Source organism: Telmatherina bonti (genome assembly GCF_933228915.1).
Source record: "Telmatherina bonti genome assembly, chromosome: 18".
Taxonomy (NCBI): Eukaryota; Metazoa; Chordata; class Actinopteri; order Atheriniformes; family Telmatherinidae; genus Telmatherina; species Telmatherina bonti.
Window position 1 is genome coordinate 22,597,854 of NC_136616.1, and position 25,728 is coordinate 22,623,581.

At 41.2% G+C, this 25,728-nt stretch overlaps 1 protein-coding gene across 1 annotated transcript in view; it reads right to left on the bottom strand.

The window, feature by feature from the left end:
* The window catches only part of LOC306769368 (phospholipid-transporting ATPase ABCA1), a gene marked incomplete at both ends in the record, with an annotated part of 181,952 nt that overhangs the window by 70,627 nt on the left and 85,597 nt on the right, over nucleotides 1–25,728 (bottom strand). The window contains 4 exons of the mRNA XM_079257951.1: nucleotides 5,486–5,580; nucleotides 17,327–17,516; nucleotides 17,693–17,791; nucleotides 22,382–22,509. Of these exons, the coding sequence (XP_079114077.1) occupies nucleotides 5,486–5,580; nucleotides 17,327–17,516; nucleotides 17,693–17,791; nucleotides 22,382–22,509 (512 nt within the window). The remainder of the gene's footprint in view (nucleotides 1–5,485; nucleotides 5,581–17,326; nucleotides 17,517–17,692; nucleotides 17,792–22,381; nucleotides 22,510–25,728) is intronic.

A 25,728-nucleotide genomic window follows, 5' to 3' on the forward strand; every position in this document is an offset into this window, starting at 1 on the left:
AGATAGATGTGGCAGTGTCTTTCTAGGTTTATTATCGCATAATATCACATAATAGCCGAATGCAGTACAATGAAACAGACAACTGGTGCAATTGCTACAAATCTCATTGTTGCATAATGATTGAAAATGAGTCAGTTTCTAATATTGTTCGGCGCTGACGCCTTCATTTGATAGCAGCTTCAGAAAATAGAACACAAAATGAAGGGAGATTGAGATTATGACTGAAATGGGTTCAGCTGTAACTGTCAGGTTACAGTCAGGCAACCCGGAAAAAACGTGAAATAAATTTTGAGCATTTTTTTTTAGGTTAGACTGTCTGACAAATTCAAGAGGTCATGTATCCATTTCAGCATAAAAACAAGTGTAAAGTGAAACAAAAACAATTTGTGTTCTTTAAATGACAGTGACAGGGGTTTTTACAGGTTTACGTCAACTAAAAGAGCAGCTTCAACCCAGGACTTATCTGTTGCTGTGTCTGTGTGTCTTCACTATTCCCTATACAATGCCCCATTCAGTGGTCATGCTATTTTTTAGGTGTGACTGAATAATCAAGGGAGTAAAAAGTAGTGCGCTCAATATTACCCACAATGCATCTTAAAAAGTAGAGAAAATTATAAACCAATATTTTTTATTATTATATTTTTTTTTATATATTATAATATTTTTTATTTCTTTTTAAATGCAATAAAAAGAAAAAAAAAAAAAAAAAAAAAGAAAATAAATTATTTGTATTTGGATATTTTTGACTGGACTTCTCCCTGAGCCGTCACCTTATCGTGGTGGAGGGGTTTGTGCGTCCCGAAGATCCTAGCAGCTATGTTGTCGGGGGCTTTATGCCCCTGGTAGGGTCACCCATGGCAAACAGGTGTCTAGGGGAGGGACCAGACCAAGCACGGCTCATAGACCCCTATGATGACGACTAACCTGGGCATGAATGTTCCCTTGCCCGGACACGGGTTACCGGGACCCCCCTCTGGAGCCAGGCCTGGAGGCGGGGTACAAGAGCGAGCGTCTGGTGGCCGGGCCTTCGCCCATGGGGCCCGGTCGGGCTCAGCCCGAAAGGGTTACATGGGCCCCACCTCCCGTGGGCTCACCATCTGCGGGAGGAGCCGTAGGGGTCGGGTGCAATGTGAGCTGGGCGGCAGCAAGGGCGGTCCGATCCCCGGCTGCAGAAGCTGGCTCTAGGGACGTGGAACGTCACCTCTCTGGTGGGGAAGGAGCCTGAGCTTGTGCGCGAGGTTGAGCGGTTCCGACTAGATATAGTTGGACTCACCTCGATGCATGGCTTGGGCTCTGGAACCAGTACTCTCGAGAGGGGCTGGACCTTCTTCCACTCTGGAGTTGCTCATGGTGAGAGGCGCCGAGCAGGTGTGGGCATTCTCATCAGCCCCCAGCTTGGTGCCTGCACGTTGGGGTTTACCCCGGTGGATGAAAGGGTAGTTTCCCTCCGCCTCCGGGTGGGGGGACGGGTCCTGACTGTTGTCTGTGCTTATGCACCGAACAGCAGTTCAGAGTACCCACCCTTTCTGGAGTCCTTGGAGGGAGTGCTGGAGGGTGCTCCTTCTGGGGACTCCATTGTTCTGCTGGGGGACTTCAATGCTCACGTGGGCAATGACAGTGAGACCTGGAGGGGAGTGATTGGGAGGCATGGTCCCCCCCCTCTGAACCCAAATGGTGTTTTGTTATTGGACTTCTGTGCTCGTCATGGATTGTCTATAACGAACACCATGTTCCAGCATAAGAGTGTCCATATGTACACCTGGCATCAGGATTCCCTGGGCCGCAGTTCAATGATCGACTTTGTAGTCGTATCGTCGGACCTGCGGCCACATGCCTTGGACACTCGGGTGAAGAGGGGGGCGGAGCTGTCAACTGATCACCACCTGGTGGTGAGTTGGCTCAGATGGTGGGGGAGGAAGCCGGTCAGAGCTGGCAGGCCCAAACGTGTTGTGAGGGTCTGCTGGGAACGTCTGGCTGAGTCCCCTGTCAGAGCGAGCTTCAACTCCCACCTTCAGCAGAGCTTCGAACATGTCCCGAGTGAGGCGGGGGACATTGAGTCCGAATGGGCTGTGTTCCGTGCCTCTATTGCTGAGGCGGCCAGCCGGAGCTGTGGCTGTAAGGTAGTTGGTGCCTGTCGTGGCGGTAATCCCAGGACTCGTTGGTGGACACCAGCAGTGAGGGATGCCGTCAAGCTGAAGAAGGAGTCCTATCGAGCCTTCTTGGCCTGTGGGACTCTGGAGGCAGCTGATGGGTACCGGCGGGCTAAGCGGCATGCGGCTTCGGCTGTTGCCGAGGCAAAAATTCGGGCATGGGAGGAGTTCGGCGAGGCCATGGAGATAGACTTCCGGACGGCTTCGAGGAGATTCTGGTCCACCATCCGGCGGCTCAGGAGGGGGAAACAGTGCTCCATCAATACTGTGTACAGTGGAGGTGGGGAGCTGCTGACCTCAACTCGGGACGTTGTGGGTCAGTGGAGGGAATACTTCAAAGACCTCCTCAATCCTACCAACACGTCTTCCCATGAGGGAGCAGAGCTGGTGGACTCAGGGGTGGACTCTCCTATCTCTGGGGCTGAAGTCGCTGAGGTGGTCAAAAAGCTCCTTGGCGGCAAGGCCCCGGGGGTGGATGAGATCCGCCCGGAGTTCCTTAAGGCTCTGGATGCTGTGGGGCTGTCCTGGCTGACACACCTCTGCAGCATTGCGTGGACATCGGGGGCAGTACCGCTGGATTGGCAGACTGGGGTGGTCCCCCTTCTTAAAAAGGGGGACCGGAGGGTGTGTTCCAATTACAGGGGAATCACACTCCTCAGCCTCCCTGGTAAGGTCTATTCAGGGGTCCTGGAGAGGAGGGTCCGCCGGATAGTCGAATCCCGGATTGAGGAGGAGCAGTGTGGTTTTCGTCCTGGTCGCGGAACAGTGGACCAGCTCTATACCCTCTCTGGGGTCCTGGAGGGGGCATGGGAGTTTGCCCAACCAGTCTACATGTGCTTTGTGGACCTGGAGAAGGCATTCGACCGTGTCCCCCGGGGGCTCCTGTGGGGGGTACTCCGGGAGTATGGGGTACCGGACCACCTTGTACGAGCTGTCCGGTCCCTGTACGACAGGTGTCAGAGCTTGGTCCGCATTGCCGGTAGTAAGTCGGATCCGTTTCCGGTGAGGGTTGGACTCCACCAAGGCTGCCCTTTATCACCGATTCAGTTCATAACTTATATGGACAGAATTTCTAGGCGCAGCCGAGGTGTTGAGGGGATCCGACTTGGTGGCCTCAGGATTGGGTCCCTGCTTTTTGCGGATGACGTGGTCCTGTTGGCTTCATCTGGTCGTGATCTCCAGCTCTCGCTTGAGCGATTCGCGGCCGAGTGTGAAGCGGCTGGGATGAGAATCAGCACCTCAAAATCTGAGACCATGGTCCTCAGCCGGAATAGGGTGGATTGCCCTCTCCGGGTCGGGGGTCAGGTCCTGCCTCAAGTGGAGGAGTTTAAATATCTCGGGGTCTTGTTCACGAGTGAGGGAAGGATGGACCGCGAGATCGACAGACGGATCGGTGCGGCGTCTGCAGTAATGCGGACTCTGCGCCGGTCTGTCGTGGTGAAGAAGGAGCTGAGCCAGAAGGCGAAGCTCTCGATTTGCCAGTCGATCTACGTTCCTACCCTCACCTATGGTCATGAGCTGTGGGTCGTGACCGAAAGAACGAGATCTCGTATACAGGCGGCTGAAATGAGTTTCCTCCGCAGGGTGGCCGGGCTCTCCCTTAGAGATAGGGTGAGGAGCTCGGTCATCCGGGAGGGGCTCAGAGTAGAGCCGCTGCTCCTTCGCATCGAGAGGAACCAGTTGAGGTGGCTCGGGCATCTGGTCAGGATGCCTCCTGGACGCCTCCCTGGTGAGGTGTTCCAGGCACGTCCCTCTGGGAGGAGACCCCGGGGAAGACCCAGGACACGCTGGAGGGATTATATCTCTCGGCTGGCCTGGGAACGCCTCGGGATCCCCCCCCGCAGAGTTGGCAAATGTGGCTGGGGAGAGGGAAGTCTGGGCTTCCCTGCTTAGGCTGCTGCCCCCGCGACCCGACCCCGGATAAGCGGCAGAAGATGGAGATGGAGATGGATGGATGGACTTCATATTACATCTTCACGCTTCTCATGGTTGCCGTGGTGATTGTTGGTAGTCATGTCTTCTGTGATGAAGACAAAATAGCCAGCATTGTGTCTGAATCGCCAACAGAACGACTCCACCATATAGTTCCTTACAGTGTAGCCCTATGTAGTAAATAAGGTGATGGTGTGGACATTCAGACAGAGATTAGTTTGGATCATTATGTTTGGTCAGCTGGGAACAGGAACAGAAATGACAAGAGAACTGAAAACTGCAGAGGCAATAGCCACACCATTTTCAAATGACATGCGTATCAGTTGGGTCAACATCAGGATTGGTTCTGATTGTATCATACCAGGTCTTTAATACCAGTCTTGAATATTAGACTCATACTTTTTTTTTTTTTTTATTCATTCATTTCATTCAATAGATCAAAACATATTTTAAAATCTGAACATATTTTCAAGTTTAAAGTTGAATGACATAAGGAGCTGCAGAAGTAAAGTCTTTTATTATCTGCCTCTTTTCACCCAAACAGTGCAGTAAATAAACAGACCAAAAGCAAAAAATTTATAAAACAGTACTTAAATTGATTTAATACTGACTGAATTTATTTTCAGATATTTCTGTGTTTAAATATAATACTTCCGTTGTATATTTTGTTTTTGGATACATATCGAAATAAAAAATAAATACTTTTTTTTTTCTTTCTTTTAAGCGCTGCCTAACACACACACCACCTGACCAACCCCAAAACCTTTAACTTAACCCCAAGATGTAACCAAATAAACAGGAAAAAGACCCCATTTCTAAAAGTACTGCAGTGATACTACTTTGTTTCCAAAGGGTAAATGTACAGTTGTGAGATAATTAAAAACATGAATTTATAATAACCATCACCACCACACAAACACAAGCACAAGCTGAAAGAGTGAAAATGAAAACGGGAACAATTACTTCAGTTTACTTCAGAATCAAAACTGAACCGTCTTCAAAGTGATTCTTTTAATTATTAATTCCTCACTGACAGTTGGCTCAAAATGTTTTCATTCAGTGAAATGACAGGTTAGCGAAGCATATCAAAGAGTGGCCCAGCAGGGTTTGTCAAAACATGACAACTGCATAATGTGTAGAGATGGAAATGACAGCACAACATGCAGGACATTGTCCCTTCAATCATGCTATTCTCAGGTGATCCTCTAAAAATGGAAACATCCCAGCAGCACCTTGGGGAAATAATTTAGCTCACTGTGTATAAAAAAAACAAATAAATAAAAACACATTAAGACAACTGACCTAAAGACCCTGAGCAAGCCTCATCTGCTCCCACATACCTGAGTAAACTACAAAATTCTGATTAAAAAGGATTAACACATTTTTTTTAAAACTCCTTTTACCTTGTTTTACCCAAACGCTCAAAGGTCTTGACCAAGAAGTCCGTCACGTTGCGTCCTGTTAAATTCAGCAGCGTGTCCGTCGTGTTCTGGATCCTCTGTTAAACAGAGAAATGACTCATCAGGTTGAGATCTTCTCATTTGCACTGGTTAATGACATCTGGAATTTTCATTTCAGTAATCTCAAGCTGAAATCTCTTTTTCCTTCATCTTCTTCTGACAGCAGCACGCTTCCTGCTGGGGAAAAAAGAGATTTACTAATGCTGAGCTGGGGTTGCTGGTGATATCTTATGGTTCTCTTACTGGCATCTTTTGCATCAAAGTCCGTTAAAAGGAGGATTATGTGTTGCTTTAATAACACTTGAGAGCAGGAATTTTTATGTTTTCAGGAATCCAAAAGTAACCTTAAAATATGTTTTTTTTTTAAAACATAGAACTACATGAACTAATGCTAAAATGCTGCAGTGTCTTTGATTTTATATGTAACATATGATATGTAACATATGAAGCATTTTCACTTCGAGCCTTGCTTTGCTGGGACTTATATTCCGGCACCCTGAAAAGAAAGGCTGATCAAAGGCAAACTCCAGAAGGAACAGACACTTACCCACCCATAAAAACCCACTGACCTGACACAAAATCAACAATACTTAAGAGCAAGAATATTTTGCAGGTGGTATCTGTTCACGCCACTGTGAAACATATTCTCTCACCCCTTATCATAATAGTCAATTAAGCTTGACTATGGGAAGCCTTGCTGAAATCTAGACCCCTGCCAAAACTCGCAGAGCTGTGTCTAATGTCAAAGGACCCTAATTAGATGCCCCTCTGCGGATGAATAGGCACATTCAAACATCCAATTAAGAGAGGGTGCGACACACTGCTATGAATACGCCCCACCTCGTGTGGAGTGATACTCAGCACACACATCACAACCCCAAGCTGCTTTTGCCTTGCTTATTTAGAGATGAAACACTAATTACTAAGCAGAGTTATCCTTTATAAAGTGCAATTTAGACCTCCGACTAGAACGCAATTTACCAACATACCCCCCCAGTTACAAAGGGCTTGATTAGTAAGTAGTGGATACACACTGAATGTTATTTAATCAGTTACCCACATGTCAATAAGCCCTCTACATATATCCAATCTTTCTTGCGTGTCAAAAATATTGGAAAAGTTGGGTTTCAACATGAAATAATGAGGCTGTTTAAAGTTTAAAAAATGATGCTTGTTATTGTGATAGAGGACCGTGAGTGTAGAAGTACTGCATTAGTAAAATGATGAGAAGGCTGCGGCAAAACTTGGAGGAAATTAAAAGTGACTTGTGCAACTAAAATGGAAAGAGTGACTTCTTTGAAAGGTAAAAACATCAGCTTTAATTTGGGGAAGAAAACGAGAACTGAAATCAGAAAGCAAAAGAAGAAACAAGGGGAGAAAACAGAAGAGGAAGAGGGGCCCATCTGGCTTGGAAATCATAGATAAGGAGGAGGAATGGCACAGCAACCTTGGCTTATCTCTGAACAAACATGCTTCTCTTTCTAAAAATCCACAGGAACTGAGACACAAACAAAACCAACCAAAGAAAAAAAAAAGAAAAAAAATAGGAGTCTTTACACTCCACAAAGTGTACAATGACTTTATATCCAGGCCCACAGTCAGTGTGGGTCTAATTATTTTGGCCTGGGTCCATATCCCCCATCAAAAAGACTGAAATGGGAACATTATGTGGCTGTGTAATACCTGGGCCTGCATCTCTTGTTCATTACCTGGAAACAGCATTGACGTGCTTGGCATTCTGTACAAGACATCAGTTTTCCAGCTTGATAGCTGGGGAAGCAAGCAGGGGTGAGGGAAATGTAAACTAAGAAGTAATCAAATCTGTTGAATGAGCTGGCATACTCCAGCACTGCAGAGATAAGTGACTGCACAGGGCTCGTATTAATCTTGGCTCTGGTTATTTTGGGTTGTACCTTTAAGGCAGAATTCAAGAAACATTGTATAGTCACCTGTTTTGCGACTGATGAACAGGATAATTATACTGACTCTCAAGTGATTTTATAATCCTTGACTCTATTATAGCAGGACGTGTTGGTAGATAAAGTGGCAGGTGGCCTATTGTGTGTAATTGTATGTCTAAGAGTCAATGTCTGTATTTCAGGAGATAACTTGAGTTCAGCACATTGCACCGTGTTGTAAAATTATGCCCTAAAATGATGAGATCCCCATGAACAATTCAGACTGAGCCAAATGGTACTATTACATAATAATAGCCAGGGTACTGTGTGGAGCACACAGTAGGTTACAAACATACAGTTGCTACCCACAACAATAGGCTCCTCACAGGAGATTGAGTGGCACACTTCCACACCTGCTGACAGATTCTCATCCAGGCCCCTTCTGTTATGCTTTGCCACAACAAAGGCAAACCTCTACATCACCCTTCCATTCGCCTCGCCTCGCAAGTCAATGACTTTTCTGCTTTTGTTCTCCAGCATCCCGTGTTTTCAGTGGAGACGGTGGATTGGGACAGGTTGATTTAACCCAAAATGGATCTGCACGTTTGGGGAGTCAAGGTGACAAATCTACTGAGCCCAGCAGAGAAAAGATGTGCCAGCCCCAGAGCGCTTGCCAGGTTCAGTCTGAGCGGGTATGCGGCGCTGATCAGCACTTAGCTGGATTTGTTCTTTTAACAGCTGTAGTCTGAGACAAAAATCTGCCCTCAGATGTACGGTACACTGTTTCCAAACAACTATACACAAAACACACATAAGAAAAGACAAATGCCTACTTCAATTTTAAATGTTGAAAAAAAAAAAACATCACATCTTTTCCTAAACTCTCCCTTAAGTTTTTTTTTAACATGTCATGGAGCTAAGGAAAGGTGGTGGGAAGATTATGGAAAAGATTAGGAAAAGACAACCTCAAGCTGTGATTTAGGTCTCCACCTCTAATATAGCAGAAGTTCATCAAATATTCTACAAAAGTACAATACTTGTGTAGACTCACAGAGGCTCTCGGCTATGTCATAAGAACATGTTCAAGAAGCCCGAGTGAACTTTGGATGATTTTTGTCATTGAGGTGTTCCCCAGATGGGATCCATTTTGCATCCTACCTGTACTCTTAGCTCTCTCCAATAAGTAAAAGTCAGTCTGATACAGACTCTTGTTTTATCGCTTTCTCCGTCCCTTTAACTTTTCCTTCAAAGTCTGTGGATATCATTATCTAGCTTGTTATGTTGTGTGCAAAGTGGAAAAAAGCTGTTAAGTAATGCAGCCACAGCTGGGGCAAATGTGGCTCCAAGAATGTGCGTAACAGTCACTGCACAAATGAATCAGCAACACATGCTTTTACAGTAAGAATGTTATACAGTGTTACTTTAAGATATACAACATGAATTGCCATATTAAATGGCAAATATTAAAGTTTTTAATTAAAGAAAAAAACAATGAAATTCACCCCCGATTTTTACCAACATTAATCAGTGAGTGAAACTGGACAAACATAAAGGAGCATAGTTTTGAAAGCTAGAACTGTGAGGAAATGTAGAATGGAAATGATCCATTTTTCTATAATAAAAGGATTCTCCAGGGCTTCCTATCCTAAAGGAAATAATAAAAGAAGCACCAAAGCTCTCTTTAACTTAGAATAAAGAGAATCTCTGAATATCTCTTATGATTGCCACTGCTCAGTTACTTTTCACTCAGTTAGGACTCTTCCAGAAAAATAATAAAAGAGACTATTCTCACAGGCTTCTGGTGAGCACTGGGACCCAGTTGAATAGTTATTTGATTGCCTATTAGACAGAAAAGCATCACAGGATGGAGTCAGACCACTGCATCTCTTAGATAAAAACTTGGACAATCGACCCATCTGACAATATTTAACTGTTTTTCCATTTTTTACACTTTACCATCACTTTTAATTCATCCTCCTCCCTCTTCAATCTCATAAAGAGCAGGTCATTGTTAAAACATGCATAGTTGGAGTTCGAACAAATTAGCATGGTTATGTTTACATTATTAAAACAATGTTAAGGTTAATCTGTGCATCTGCTGTCTCATGGAGCCAAACAATTTCATTGACCACCTCTCTGATCCACTTTTGTTTTGCACAACGCCTGAAACCATGGAAACCACATCAGAAGTAACACCTATGTGAAAGCTGTGTAAATAAGTCAGTCCTTATCATTTCTTGGGTCTACCACTCAGTGTTAAAGCCTTTATGGCATAAGAAATTTTCTTTCTATGATGTTGCTTGCCAGGATAAACACACAAAAGACAAGTGAAAGGCAATTCCAGACTCACTTTATTCATCCCTTCTGATAAATATGATTTCATTTCCACAACACACAGTTTTGTATTCATGTATCAAGGTTAGTGTGATGCCGCGTGGATTCTTTCATGCACAAAAGAACAACGGCTATTTATGCTGCTATCCTAATATTTCAAACCCTCCATTGTACAGCTAAGGTTTAAAGATTTATTATCATCCTCTGAACAAGATGACAAAGGGATTACACTTCTTATGAATGATACAACCCAAATTCCAAAGGAGTTGGAGTAAACTGAAAAATGTAAGTAAAAGCAGCATGCATCTAAACATTTTCCTAACCGCTTAATCCAATGAAGGGTCATGGGGAAGCTGGAGCCTATCCCAGCAGTCTATGGATGCAAGGCAGGGTATACCCTGGACAGCTCGCTAGTCCATTGCAGGGCCACACAGAGACAAACAAACCCACACTCACTCCTATGGGCAATTTAGATAAACCAATTAGCCGAACATGCATGTCTTTGGACGGTGAAAGGAAGCCATAGTACCCGGAGAGAACACACGCATACACAAGGAGAACGTGCAAACTGTCCAAAACCAAAGGCCACTGTCCAAACCTTCCCCTAGCCAAGGATCAAACCAGCAACCATCTTGCTGTGAGGCGACAGTGCTAACCACTATGCCACCGCGCAGCCCAAGCAGCATGCAAGGATTTGGAAATTTCATCAACCAACATGTTACAATCAGGTGACAATAGAATACAAGTAAAACGATTTTGTAATAATTTCCTGAATGTTTTTTTTCTTTTAGCTAATTTGAATTTGATAGCAATATTTCTCTAAGTTAGAACATGGTCATAACTAGGTGTATGCATCCACCTCTTCTTTTAAGCCTGTAAACATCTGGAAACTGAAACCAGCTGTGGATTCCTGGGAGAAAAAAGTTCTGTTTTTTTTTTCTTATGTAGGGTTCTAGTGACTCACCTGTCCCGCGGCTACTTAGGTAAGTTTTAGGTTTCATGATGTGCCAAATGTGTTCAATTGGCTAAGTGTCTCTAATACTGCAAAGCCACACTGCTGTGACAGATGCTGTAAGTGTTTAGTATTGTGTTGCTGAAAAATGCACAACCTCTTCTGAAAAATATGCCATCTGGATAGGGATATGAAGGTTTGTTGAAAAACCTGAATATCACTTTTAATATTCATGATGCTGGCTCCACATGTACTGATGACGCTCTGCAGATGCCAAAATCTGGTCCTCCAGGTCCTCTCTTTTGTGCAATTTTTGAATGTTTTCCTGCTCCAACACAACTGACCGAAAATAATGGGTCGTTGTGAAGAAGTTGACAAGAAGCAGTTAGATTTTTTTTTTTTTTTTTGAATAATGTTGACATAAAAAACCTGCAGGATAGCAGCCATTAAAGACTGGAGATTGACACCCCTGCTATAGATCAGTGAAATACTCAGGAATCTGAACTGAGTGCTGATAGCAGGTTCTCTGTCTTCTTTTCAAAATCAACAACATTTCCACATTTTTGACCACAAAGGTTTTCTGATTTGCATCTGTTAATGTTCTATTAAATTTAGCCTAAAAAAAGATGGATCAAGTTTCTTTCGAATGTCTTCTCACTTGCATCCCAGAGCTTTAATCTGCATTTGTATATGATACAGTCAAGATTATTAATTCTACATTTAGGAAATTGTTTTCTTAGATTGCTGAAGATTTTTTTTTTTTTTTTTTGAGTCTGTACATCTGGGAATTGTGTTTGTCTCATGTTACTGACCTGTTGCTAAATAACCAAATTAGTTACATTGTGTTCCTCTAGCAGTTTTTCCTACCTCTTACTTTGCTGCCATCAAATTCAAAATTGTATATTAGGTGAAACAATAAAATATCTATCTTTTAGCTTTGAAGTATTTTCACTTTTGAATAAAATATTGATTTGAGATATGCAAATCAATGCATTCTGTTTTTATTTATTCTGTCCACACTCCAAACTTCTGTAGAAGCAGAACTGTGCTTCAGTCCAGCTGCGTGTTGAAAAGCACACAAAGGTGCACTGAGAGAGCATCGGGATCACACTGCAATATAAATTCAGTTCTTTCAATGTTACAACCCTGAAGGCAAACACTATTGCTGAAAGACTTTTGTTTAGCCATTTAATCCAACAAGTTAATGTAGGCACTGTAGTAGTATTCACCACACAATCCTGTCTCTTTATCTGCACACAAATGGTAAGCTAATGGCCGACTTCGGTAGCTTGATAGATGAGGCCAAGCAGAGTAATTTGCAAGCAAGCTGTAGTTAGGCCAGTTTCCAAATGATAAAGACATCAGTCGTAATGTGGTGAATGTGTCTGCTTTATCAATTCCTCTGCACGCATGATGGCCTATTCATCTATGAAGGTTAAATATCACCAGTGAACAAGAGTCAATACCTCAGAATTGATGGCAGGCTTACAATTACCTGCCATTACCATGGAAACAATGATTCCACACTACCTCCTGTTGTGCTGTGTCCATCTTTTTCCAACCCCTTCTCTTATTTTCTGGGGTTTCTCAAGGGCATATTCGGAGGATCGGCAAGATAAAAAGAAAAAAGAAAAATTGTATGACGCTAGAACACTTTGTCATGATTTATTCAGTAGAGGAGACTTTCAGGTCAAAAGGAATACATCCTCATGATGTGCTCTACTTCCATGGGTGGTCCGTGTCATGGACTTGCATTAATTTATGTTCCCCCTACCATGAACCATCCTGCACAGGTTGCAGTGATAACATAAAATACATGCATTCCCATGCAAACAGACATACTTACACATCATGCATGCTTTATGTATTTACTTATATGCATCACAAAGCTTACAACTCACCATACTGCAATTTCCTGTCTGCAGAAAATAGTGATATCTACTTGGCAAACCTCCAAATAACAATATATATTGAGGAAAAACCTCATTCACTACATACCAAATTAAATTGAGCAATCCCCCAGTAATGGATAGTTGTAACAACAATTGAACACCAAGACTTGATCGCTGTTTACTGGGTTACAAACACTGACCCTGGCTACAAAATATGATGACCTACAATTGGTTACATTTTTAAAATCATTGGTAAAAAAGAAAGAATAATGACTGTAGAGATCATTTAGGAAAGTCAATATCTTCCAGGCTGTTAAAATATGAAGGTAGCTCATTCAATATTATTTTACAGCATCCAAAATAAACAAATGAGATGCAATAAATACATCTAATTAAAGCAAATAACAAAATCTAAGAATTGGCTTTCGTAGAATTTTATCTTTGGGGCTAAAAAACAAAAAACCCACCTAAACTATCTACTACATGCTGTATTATGACATTGATGGAATAAAGTAGGAGTCCAGTAAAGTAACAGAAAGGGAGAAATGTATAAGTTATGACAGAAAGATTCAGCTAGAGGGGCATCATAAATGAAAGAGCACTGGCTGTTTTTTCAAGTGAAGAAAGAAGCGAGGTTTTGATGAAAGACACTGATGGCCTAGTAGGTTACCAGGTAGAAATAATGACCTCATAAGGTATAGGCCTGAACATCAGGGACCTGAAAAGGTTACATAAAGGACAGTTCTCATGTCTGACTGTCTCAACAATCATCCTTTACATGACTCCTAGACAATTTTTAAATGGCACTCAATGGCCTTGTCACGGAAAAGAAGCGCAGCAAGACACACAAGTTGTACAAACCCATGCAGTCCATAATGGCACATTATGTGACAATATAGTATGAAGGGTATGTATAGTGGTTACAAGTGGGCCAGAAAGGGCAAGAAAGAGCAACTGCAAAGAGTCACTCAATGCCCTGCTTGTTGGAAGTTCTCAACTTTCCAAAGTCCCTTTTTTGTACATTCTTTCCCTCATCCTTGCGTGATGGCACATTCAGATACATCAGTTGTTTAACGGCATCTGCTATGTAATTCAGTTTGTTTCATGTGGTTGAACCAGTATTTTCTTCAGTCAAAGAGCAGAGCATGAAAATATCTAATTAGTTTAAATAGCACAGCTTATTTCCAGAGTTTAGTAATATAATGAGATCTTTACTTTGATTTAACATACTATGTACATTGTATTTGCTCATAATGGTATGGCAACATCAATGCCTTAAAGTTTCATTTGCAAACCCACCAATATATCAGCTGCAGTGCTTAGTTTATCCCAAATTTCTGGTCAAGACTGGAGTACTTGTGAAAACTGATGACGGTTCTTTGGTTTTACTGCTTAATAAACTTCAATAAATGAAGATCCAATAGTGACTAGAAAAAGCAGCTGCAATCTAAAGGTATTATTCAAGGACTAAATGTATCGAAGACATCACACATTATTAAATAGCTGTGAAATAAATCTGTGGATCATCTGAATTTTGTGTGCAAGAAGTTTGAGAGAATGGGAAACAAAAATTATGGTTGTGTTGATGATGATTTTGGGGACATGCAAATGTACTGGGTCATGAATGTAGAAAGTACTAATAATAACTTCTGTGTTCTAATTACCAACATTCATTTATGGTTTAGAGTCTCGCTGCAGTATTACAGCTATGTTTGACAGGTGCTAGAACATCATTTGAGTTCATTAACACCTTAAAAGGGACATGAAAAAGACATACACTTGTGGAGTTTCCAAGTGGTTGCCTGGAGCCCAGTCATAGCTGCACCTGAGGCCAGTGGATCCATTTGTATATGAAAACATGTTTATGTGTGACAGAAACTGTCCGTTCACAACTGAGCATGTCATTTAATATAATTTTTAGGCTAATCTTTGTCACTTGAAAGAGATGTCAGTAATTAAAAGTAGTCATTTAAAAGTAGTTTTATTGAATTATCCTTAAATGAGAATTTTGAAAAACAGCGATGACACAGTAAAGATACTTTCATTTCTTTTCATACATTAGCTCTTGCCTGGTAGCTGCTGGGATAGGCTCGTCACAACTGTACAACATACAGATTGTAATAATAATAATGATGACATCTTCTATCAAATTTTTACATCCAATACACAGCTCAGCAGCTCACTCATTGGAGCTGGTCCAGTTTACAAATGGATGCTCACTCTATTATCTGTGGCACAATATCCTTCAGGGCTGAGTTGATGGGCTTGATTACTGCTGTGAGAGGGACATTGCTCAAGAGGTGGCTGCATTAGAGAGCAAGAAGTGCATATTTTAAAACTAATTTGTTGTAGTGGGAACCAGCACAAATAAATCAACACTTATCAAAGGGAAAAAAGAAACTGGCTCTGATAATTCATTCATTCATTTTCCGAACCGCTTATTCCAATTCAGGGTCACGGGGAAGCTGGAGCCTATCCCAGCTGGCTTTGGGCGACAGGCAGGGTACACCCTGGACAGCTTGCCAGTCCATCGCAGGGCCACACTCAGAACACACAGAACAACCACACTCATGCTCACACTCACTCCTAGGGGCAATTTAGAGTGACCAATTAACCTATCATGCATTGGATGGTGGGAGGAAGCCGGAGTACCCGGAGAGAACCCACGCATACACGGGGAGAACATGCAAACTCCACACAGAAAGGCCACTGACCGAACCAGCCAAGGATTGAACCAGTGACCTTCTTGCTGTGAGGCCACAGTGCGCCACCGTGCAGCCCGGCTCTGATAATGGACCAGGCTTATTATTACTATCCCCGAGAATGCTCTTGCCATTTTATGTAAGTTTGCTGAAACTTGTGTTCTATTATGATGTAATGTGGGCACTTTATACTTGTCTTAACAATATATTTTCATGTCTTTGAGTGTGTTCATATGTTAATGTAGTGGATGTTTGTGTGACCATGTGGGATGGTAACTTGATAAGGGCCACACAGAGACAAACAACCACTCACGCTTACTCCTGTGGGCAATCTAGAGTAACCAATTCACCTAACATGCACATCTTTGGATGGAGGAAGTCAGAGTACCCGGAGAGAACCCACACATACATGGGGAGAACATGCAAACTCCACACAGAAAGACCACTGTCCAAACCCCACCCCAGCCAATGATCAAGCCAGCGACCTTCTTGCTGAGACGCCACAGTGCTAACTGTGCAGCTCCTCTTACAAATTGTGAATAAAAAAATAAATAAGTAAAATAAATAAAAAGAAAACAAATGTAAAGGCACTTTGCTGCTAAATAAAATAAAATATTGAAAAAAAGCTTTTCTGTGTACGATTGCATTTTAGCAGAGAAATATCCCAACTCACAGGGTGACACAAACTCATGCATTAGTGGTGCAAAACAAGCAGCAAGCCTTGCAACAAAATATGTATTTGATAAAAGGAATGAAGTGCAAAACAGTTTATTAATTCACCTTTCAAATGTGATGCACTCGTAAAGCCAAGTTTCAAGGTTTTGGAATACGAGACGGTCTTGCTTTTCTTCTCTTTCTGGCTCAAGGCAAGCTATTACAAACCAATTCTCAACCACGAAAAGAGTCTCCCACAGGAAGGAAATATTGACTGATTCGGGTAAGGTTACCAATGAGACGCTCAAATCCAATACTCTTAAAATGCAGGCACATGCCACAACGCCTGTATAAACAGACAATGCCAACTCTAATAAAAATGACATTGCAGTGGCAGCAGCAGCTTCTCAAAGCCTTAGATTTCTCATTATCATCGAGAGACCTCAGAGCATATCATTCAGCTCCAAATGAGACGACAGTTTCTGTTTGTATCATGATTGGTTCAGTCAGTAGGTGATGGCTGCGAGGCAGTGATGCGGGGTACCCTAAGTCATCCATCGATCTCAGCTTGGATCACATCATTTCAGCTCAGACCACACAACATTTGCCCCGGCTGCATTTTGCCATGTATATTGTTAAAGTAATAGCCTATAAAGAATTGGTATTGACTTCTGGTGGGTGAGATGTGCAGGTTGTGTGATGTGAGCAGAAAAGGTGAGGTCCATTGCTAAGTCTATGCTGGTACTGCTGTCAGTGAAATGTCCAGAGGGATGGTACATTTTCATAAAGCTGTCCAGTAACTGAAGGAGGCAAAGGAGACAGTGTCGGTGTCTAATCACAGATGATGTGGAACTAGTTGAATCACTATTCTATGAAAATTTTCAACATGCTTAACTGGAATCGGTTTTGGTTTTATGCATGCACAATATTTTCACAGAAGAAGAAGTAATACAAAAAGCTGATTTCCATATTGCGTTGCAATGGAAATTCCCTGGTAGTAAGTACCTTTATGTTTCTGAATCACAATGATGCTGACTGGGACTTTCACACTGCAACCCAAAAGTTTCCATGATAAGCATTTTCATTGTGCAGATGTGTCACTGATTTATATTTTCTATTTTACATTTACATCATTGAACTCTTTCTTTCTACAGTATCTGTCTTGTTGGTGTCTATTTTCACCAAATAGCTACACAGCCAACCAAAACCAGTAGCCCTGCTTTGCTCAAAGAACCCCAGGCAAACTCTGGGGCATTAATTTTTTAAAAATTTTTTATATACAGATGATAGCACTTCACAAATGAAGTGGCTGCACTAGCAAAAGGAAGATGCTGTAAAAGTCACAGACTAACCTGTGGTGGAGGAAGACCTCCTGCGCCAGGTGGACAGTCGGGTAACATAATTGTACGCTTGGGAGTGCTGCACTGACAGGAGGGTGATGGGTTAGACATGCTCCAGTTCCCGTTGAGGAAGATGTCACTGATTGACTGGTCCACAGGAGGAGTGAACCAATCAGAACCTCTGGAGGAACATGGTAATTTCCTGCAGGAAAACATTAAGGAAAGCATGATCATGTCCTTGTTATTTTCTTCTTTTTTGATGCAGAATTTCTTAGAAAAAACCAAAACACAAATGTTTAACTTCGAACTACACCAACACAACTTGGAAAACGTATGTGTGTTGGGTTCTTTAATCTCTTTTATACTAAAAATACTCACGATATCGGGTCTCCATACATGCACCGTGTCCCAAAGCCGGGGTTGTTGACCAAAGTTTCCACCACCTGTGACACCTCCATGTTTTCTGGCATATCATTGCTGTAAATATTCCAAATTTAATCGAAATATATTGAGGTTAGATGCAGTTTCACATTGAATGACTCATGGTGCTTGTAGGTTTCTGTCACTGTATGGAGCAGCAAATCTGTTACAATCAATATAGTTATTTAAAAAAAAAAACAACAACATTAATTTGGAGTTAAACAGTTGAATCAACATGATGAATAATATTAGACGTTACTGATATTAAAACATCTTTCATTTGCAATGGCACTTTTTTATTGAACATCCAATACTTTCAATAATCAGGAATGTAATCCATTGGATTATGGTTTAACAATTAAAATAAGTAAAGAATTTTACAGATTTGATGATTAACATTCAAATTTTTGTCAGATTTCACACATTTTCTAATCCAGTGCTTCTCAACCAATTTCCCTTGAGGACTCATACTTCACAGTTGGCTTTAGTATCATCTGCTCCACAACTGTAGCTCCAGTCGCTAACTGACCACACTAAACCGCGCAGCACAGGGATGAGACTTGAATTGATACACAAGGTGTGGCTTTCCACTTTCTATTCATTTATTAAAGCACTTTGGGATCTGTTTTTAAAACTTGCTGAAACAGATTTAATCCATTTTGCTTTGCAACTGATGTAGATTTCCATTTGCACCATTTTACACATTAAAAAAAATCTTCAGGAGTTTTTATGCACACAGATCTGGAATAATTCTTGATATTCATGAAGGCCTCAAAACAAATGAAAGATGCGCTCTGGTGGTGTATAGATGCTGCATTTTTCTTGATCACAGTGCTGCATGTCACTGCAAACTAGAAGCAGCAGAACAACAACCAGCTCCCATATTAATAGGATGGTTTTTATCAAAGAGATAAGATGTGTCCAGTTTATTGGCACCTTTTACCTTTCATTGGCTTTGGGTATAAAACATGAAAATCTATAATACTACTGAAATAGTGTTCTCCGTTGCATTAGAACAGCTAATTGCCTTCGCTCGTGCAAGGTAGTGCCAACACCAACCTACTACAAAATCCCTGTACCATATAGGCTCTTCACAGCCTTTCATTATTATCCCAGTGTCCTGTAGATATCCAAGACCTGCGCCTCATTTAAACAATCTTCCTATTCTCATTACTCTACACACACTCTCTGCTCTTTATCTTAAGGGTACTGTGGGAGTTAAAACAGTGTTTCATAAAGACCATCTCGATGGCTTCCAGCCAGCAGTGGCCACAGCCCAGCCGACCATTTGGAGTAATACAGCGTTCATGGTCTCATTTAGAGGCGTCTCCATGAAGGTCACACGGTCATTTCCTGGCCACCACTGAGTGCGATTGAAGTGGTCTGCTTGTAAAAATGGATTATGTGCAGCCATCTGTTTTGCAATTAACAATGGCTGGGTTACCATGTTATTTAAGATAATAAAACTATTGGATGGCTTCAAAATGAAGACTTGTGCACATACACGGAAACGGTGGAACTAATGAATAGCTCACAGAAGGAAGAACTAAGATAATATAGGAGGAAAGTCAAATGAAGGCTATATAACACAGCTCTGCTCTGTTTTAGTCATTACTTACAGGTTTTGAAGCTCAGACTTCTAAATTGGGTAATCAATGGCCTTTCAAGCTCAGAGCACAGATCCCATGGAATGCACGAGGAATGCAGCATCGTCGAACAATATTCTTGTCAATGGACTTTTTATAATGTTAAGGCTAATTTCTTTTCTGAACAAATGTCTTATGTTTGCTAAAGATAAAGATTCAGAAGGGGGAATTTAAAAGAAATGTTGATCCTTGCAGGTTTCAAATGCATCACCTCAACAGATAAACACAGCAAAAGTCAATGCATTGCTCAGGTTTGGCCTCTAGCAGCGTCTATGTGTCAGTCACATGGTTAAAACTAGTCAATTAGAAGCTCTAAAACTTTCAGATTGAATCTTAACCCTCTGGGGACCAAGGGTATTTTAGATAAATAAACCTGACTTTTTTTTTTTTTTTTTTTTTTTTTTTTAGTTTAAATGCTAATAAACACCACCTTTCAATGCCCCATAATGTCCTATACCTTGTTTTTTTTTTTTTTTGTTTTGTTTTTTTTTTCAATTGAAATATCATAAACTGCTATGGAAATGAGGCTCCTTAGCTTGAAATAAAGAGTATTATAATTTTGAAGCATGACTAAAGGTACTGAAGGGAACTGAAGCACCGCAGCTTTCTGAAATCACTGTCAGCTGTACACACTGTATCTGTTATACATCTGTTGACATGGTATGCGTGCATAAAAGCTGTTGTTTTCATAATTTATCGGCCTTGTAAATACGGAAGGCAGCTCCCGACTGCTAATGACACCGATGCATAGTGATTGACGCTGTTTGGAGGCGTTTCCTGAGGCATCATCGGCTCTAATTGGACAAACACGTGTCATGCGCCAAAGACAAAGGCTCTGATTGGAACACCTATTTTGACACAACACTGTATCACTTATGAATGGGCTACAGTGATGCAGGAACTGTCTGAAAGCCTGGAGTCTCCCGATTAAGAGAGAAAAAAAAAAAGCAAGTTTCTATCTTATATGGTTCGACAGCTATGCTCGATTAAACACAACGATGCCGGCGTCCCCAGAGTTTTAAATGCCTTATTCATAGATAGGATTTTGGAAATCTCATACGTTTCCAAAATTCGTTGTAAATGATATACAAGTTAACTTCAGTAGGTAGCTGAGCAGATTCTAGAACTGCTTTAGTCTTAAGTACAGCATAACATGTGATGGTTGTTTGGTTTTACTGAAGACATTTGACTGAGTTTGGAAGCAAACAGAAAGGATTTGACACTAAGAGCAGAATTACACAAACTCTGAGTGGAGAACATATTTCAGCACTACAGAGAGTGACAAATTTGACAGATGCAGATCAAATTTTAATTTCGTCAGCATGTCAACTTTCTGTGTCTTTACATGTTGCTACGCCAAGAAGGTCGCTGTCCATGTGTCGCGTTTATTTGGCCACAAAGATGAATGAGGATGGAAAGGATGGCAGAAGGCGCTAACTGATAGACCCTCAGGCAACAGATTGCTAGTTCAAGTTCATGACTTGTCATGCCCTCTCTGTCACTTCTACTGGTCTACTCCCACTTGCATTTTTTTTTTTTTTTTTTTCTCTTCTTACACATCAAAGTACGCGGCTATGTGTTGGGCTTTATGGTGAGATGATTTGGCAACTGCAAAAAATCTACACGGTTACCACTTTCACATTCCACTAGTCATGGGTCACAATGCCTGTCTAGTCACAAGAAGACTGACCTGCAGAAAACACATTTCACCATGACGTTTTTTTTAAAAAAAAAATACAGTATAAACAAACAGGCTGAGATGGCATATGTTACATATGAGCATCTGAGTGTAGGTGATGACAGCACTATGGTCCAATGAGCATAGCATTAGAAGGACTTAGCACGCAACATGATGCCTTTCACTGAGGTAAAATAAGAGGAATTAAATTCGCTTTGAAGATATGAAACCTATGAGAATGTACTTTAAAGTATCAAAGTTTTTTTTTTTTTTTTAAGATAAGGAGAACTCAAATGAGGATTTACTTACAGGCTTGTGTTTCTCATAAAAGTGTACAAATACATAAATACATAAAGAATTTAGGTCTTGATGAATTTGTTTAAGGTTCCATATACTGTGTACTGACATCCTTAAAAGGGAATTTTCCAAAGTGCTTTGAAGGGCAATAAAATGCCTTCAGACTGTTGAAGCAACAAGGGCTTTGTTGTACACAAAAAAGCAGAGATTTACTTTGACGTTTAGACAGATGCTGTAACCAGCAAGGTGTATTAGAATCCAACGGCAATTCTAACCATATATTTTGACAGCCTATACTGCAGCAATTTCCGAGGTATTTTAACACACTGGGAAAATAATCCCCGTCACTCGTCTTACAGGTAACTGTCATATACAGCAAAATGTGCACATGTGCTGATATGAAGTCTCTTTTTTATTCTAAGCGTTATACTTAATAATATTTGAATTATTCAGATATTCTTTTGGTATGGCAATTTGCAGAGGTGCATATTACTGCAGAGCACTTGTGCATGAGTCAAGTTTGTTCTTGTTGGACTTTCGAGTCCACTAACCACAAGCGGCGCTCACTCAGCAATTATTTCTGTGATTACTCTGATATCAAGCTGCAGCAAAGGATAAAACTGTGTCCAGACTGATGACCTCAGCAATGTAACAGCCTTCTACTAACACACAGCAAATTCACATCTATGACATCTTTTTTTTTTTTGTTTTGATTTTTTTTTCTTGTCTTTGAAGTTTAACTTTCCTTTGGTGTTGCAGGCTGATGTTGCAACACTAATGCTGAGCAATGTGGTTACAGAGACATGCTTTGCCTTAAAGTAACAGAACACCATGTGCAAGACAATCTTTTCCTGACAAAAAACTATGTAGATTTAAAGTGGAGCCATAAACGTATTGCTATTATATTAAGATACTGTAAATTATATGTATATTTTAATTGGATTTCTCTAAAATCTTAATAAAATCTGTTCTGAATTGGATTTAAATACCAGTCCAAAGTATGTTATGTTGCAACACAAAGCTTACCTATAAAAGGTGGTTTGAGGCAGATCATACATCCAGGGTTGCAGCTCCAGACTTGGATACTCGGCGAACGGTGGGACAATGAGGGAGAAGATCAGAGACAGGCACACGAAAACAGCAGGCAAGACCACCTGGGAGGACAAATTTAGCCAAAAACACCTCATTAAACTCTCCGTTAAGATGTTCATCCAGTCACATCTAAAACTTCAAAGTTTGACAGAGATCAATTGAAATGAGATAAATTCCTGGGAAGTAATTAGGACAAGAGATGACAGAGATGTGGTATACCTGCACTGAAATGTACAAATCAGTATTTATGATCATATTTGTGAGAGTTATACTCTTCTTTTTTTTTTTTTTTGAACTACTTCTCAAACTTTTTGGTGAAATAATAAAAGGAGAACATTTTTTTACCATTGTCATTTTAGAAACAAACTCTTTGTCCTTTGACCCTCATGTGACACAAGGAGAAGTTCATTTAGAAAGAATCATAAGCAGCCTCTTTTATGAAAGGAAAGGATTATTGTGTCATCTTCCTGAGATGTCTGCACGGTGATATGGATGCATGTTTTACATATGTAAGTGATATCAATTTCATTACTCGGAGCCCGTGTAGTGTCGTTACACGCTGCAGAATGCAAAACAGCTGATGTAATCAACAATAAGCCAGGACAAATGTAATAATGTCAGCACATTAATATGCTCCCCGCCAACTTGTTTAGGCTTCTCTGCATGCTTTATGAGTTTGATTAAATATTTCCAACACTACCACCATCATCTGGCCACTCAAATGTAATTAGTTCGTTGTCATTCTTTTTTGTCTTTTATTATTTACGAAAAAGGAAAAACAATAGACGGTGCCACCTTTCCCAAACCCCCCCCCCCCCCCCCCCCCCCCCCCCCCCCCGTCCTGTCCAATCCGCCTTTTTTTTTGTCCCCCCCATCATGTAATCCCCTTTTTCATTGCATTGTTAGAGCTGACAAATAGGTTGCTGGCAAAACTGGACGATATTTTTTACTATTTAATCATTTGTAGGTTGGGCTACGCTTGGCAGCAAAGGGGGGGGAGGTTCGCGTACACTTGATTAATTGCAGGACATGCAATTTGCCTGGCCAATTCAAGATGTCGCAAATGAAAATCCTAAATTTACTGCACCACAGCAAAGGCCGTGGAAACGTGCTTGGGGGAAAGATGAAGAACGGCAATGAGACTTAAAAGCTCCGTGGTCGAGCACAAAAGAACTACTCTCGTCCTGTTGGTCTCCTTTTCTTTCTTGCCTTCATTTCCTATTTCTCAGCAGTAATTGCAGGTGACAGCTGGTGCTTTTGCCATTGAGAGAAATGTGCAAGAGAAGGGGAAAAAAAAAAAAAAAAAAAGCAGGGAGAAGTCATTATGCTCACAGCCAAAGCACGCCCATGAACAATGCATGAGTTTATCGCATTCTCAAGTTTAGTGGGGATTTAAAATAGGAGGATGGGATTATATGCAAAGTGGGTAAAAACACTCCAACCTGATTAAGATGTTTTTTTTTGTTTGGTTTTTTATTTCCTTCCTTGCAAATTCAATGCTATCATTACACCAATGTTTCTTTTTATAAGAGCAATTTATTTCTCTGCAATTGCATTTGTGACTGCATTTGTAAATTAGCATTATTGCTGTGATATTTCGCGGCCTTGAGACAAAATGTAGCGAACAGGAAAGTTTTTGTCAGATTCATAACAGCAAAGAAAATACAGGAACTTCAGTCTTACAAAAGAATCCCTCATTAATCATGTTGCTGTGAGAAGAAATCATCTGAAGTAGTCTGAACCTTAATATGCAATAGCATGCAAAAGTTCTGGCGCCTACAAATATCAGTTTTGTCAAAAAAAAAAAAAAAAATGAAAGTCTAACATGAATTTTCTGGCAGCAACAAGTGGTGGTGCTACAAATATTTACAGCATCACATGTGGGACATTAAGGGATGAGTGATCATAGAACATTTGTTCATTTTCTATACTATTTATTCCAGTTCAGGGCAGCAGGAAAGCTGGAACTTATCCCAGCAACCAGTGTAGGCAATAGGCAGCACACATCCTGGCCAGGTTGCCAGTCCATCAGCAGCTCCAAAAAAAAAAAAAAAAAACATTTAAAAGTTTGCCAATAAACATCTGAGCATGTATACTGCAGGTTGCAAATGGCTCCTGTGGAATTAAACCTGAAAAAAAGACAATGGATTGCTTACGTCGTCTGCTTGTGCAACAGCCAGCTGAAGAGCATTTCACTGGCTTCAGTCCTCATAAAAGCAAACAACACACCATTAGCTGCAAAAATCTCGACATGGAAAAAAAAAAAAAAAAAATGACCTCAAAGTTCACATCACAATGACCCTCAGAGTCCAAAGGCCTACGCATTACTGGAAAACTGTGGGTTGGCCTCACAAAAAGCAGTAAATGCAGGATGGCCCATGCTTGTAGAAGTAAAAGCTTCTAGCAGGAAGAAGAAACAGAAAAAGTCCAAACAGGGCATGTTTTTTTTTTCCTTTTTTTTAAATATAGTCAACTTGAAACCACTTGATTGTTATCACACACACTCACAAACAGGAATTATGAACATTTGCATGCTACTGTTAAGCTATGCTGCTTTCAGGGCGATTTTTTATGCACCAGAACTCTTCAACTCTCTGACCAAAACTTAACTGATGACAATTTCTCCATGTTTCTGACACTGCCAAGCCTTACACCAACTTCTCGCCTCATAAATCATTTCCTTTTTGTGTTTCATGCCAGAACGTATTATATATTCCCATAACTGCTTACATTTGAGGAGATTACCTCACTACACAATCATATCTGCTGACAACGGGGAGCTGTTGGCAATAAAAAAAAAGGGGTTAAAAAAAAAAAAAAAAAAAAAAAAGCTTTACCTAAATGACTACAGCAGTGGATGTGCCCTTGCAGACAATGTGAAACCTGGTACGTACACATTGCCACTTTTATCCTGCTATCCTGCTCTGCGTCCCCGCTAAAGAGGGACGTCCGAGATTGACAGTGACTAATGGGGATTGGTGCTGCAGCAAATTACAAAAGGGAACCCATACACCTCTCAAAGGTGAACCGCTGTTCTTTCCTTCTACCTCTCACTGGCTCACAGACACAGATGAAAATGCTCTTCAGTTCAGTTTCAGCATAGCAGCACGTGGCACAAATGATGTTGTCGCTTGTCTTTACAAACACAATATGAATCTAGATGATGGCTGATGTGTGTCAGTGCGAGGTGTTCGTGCACAGCAGCGAAGTTGAAGTTGAGGGGTGGGGGGGGGATTTTGGTGTCTTAAAAACTGCCACCTACTGAGATTGGTTTGGACTCG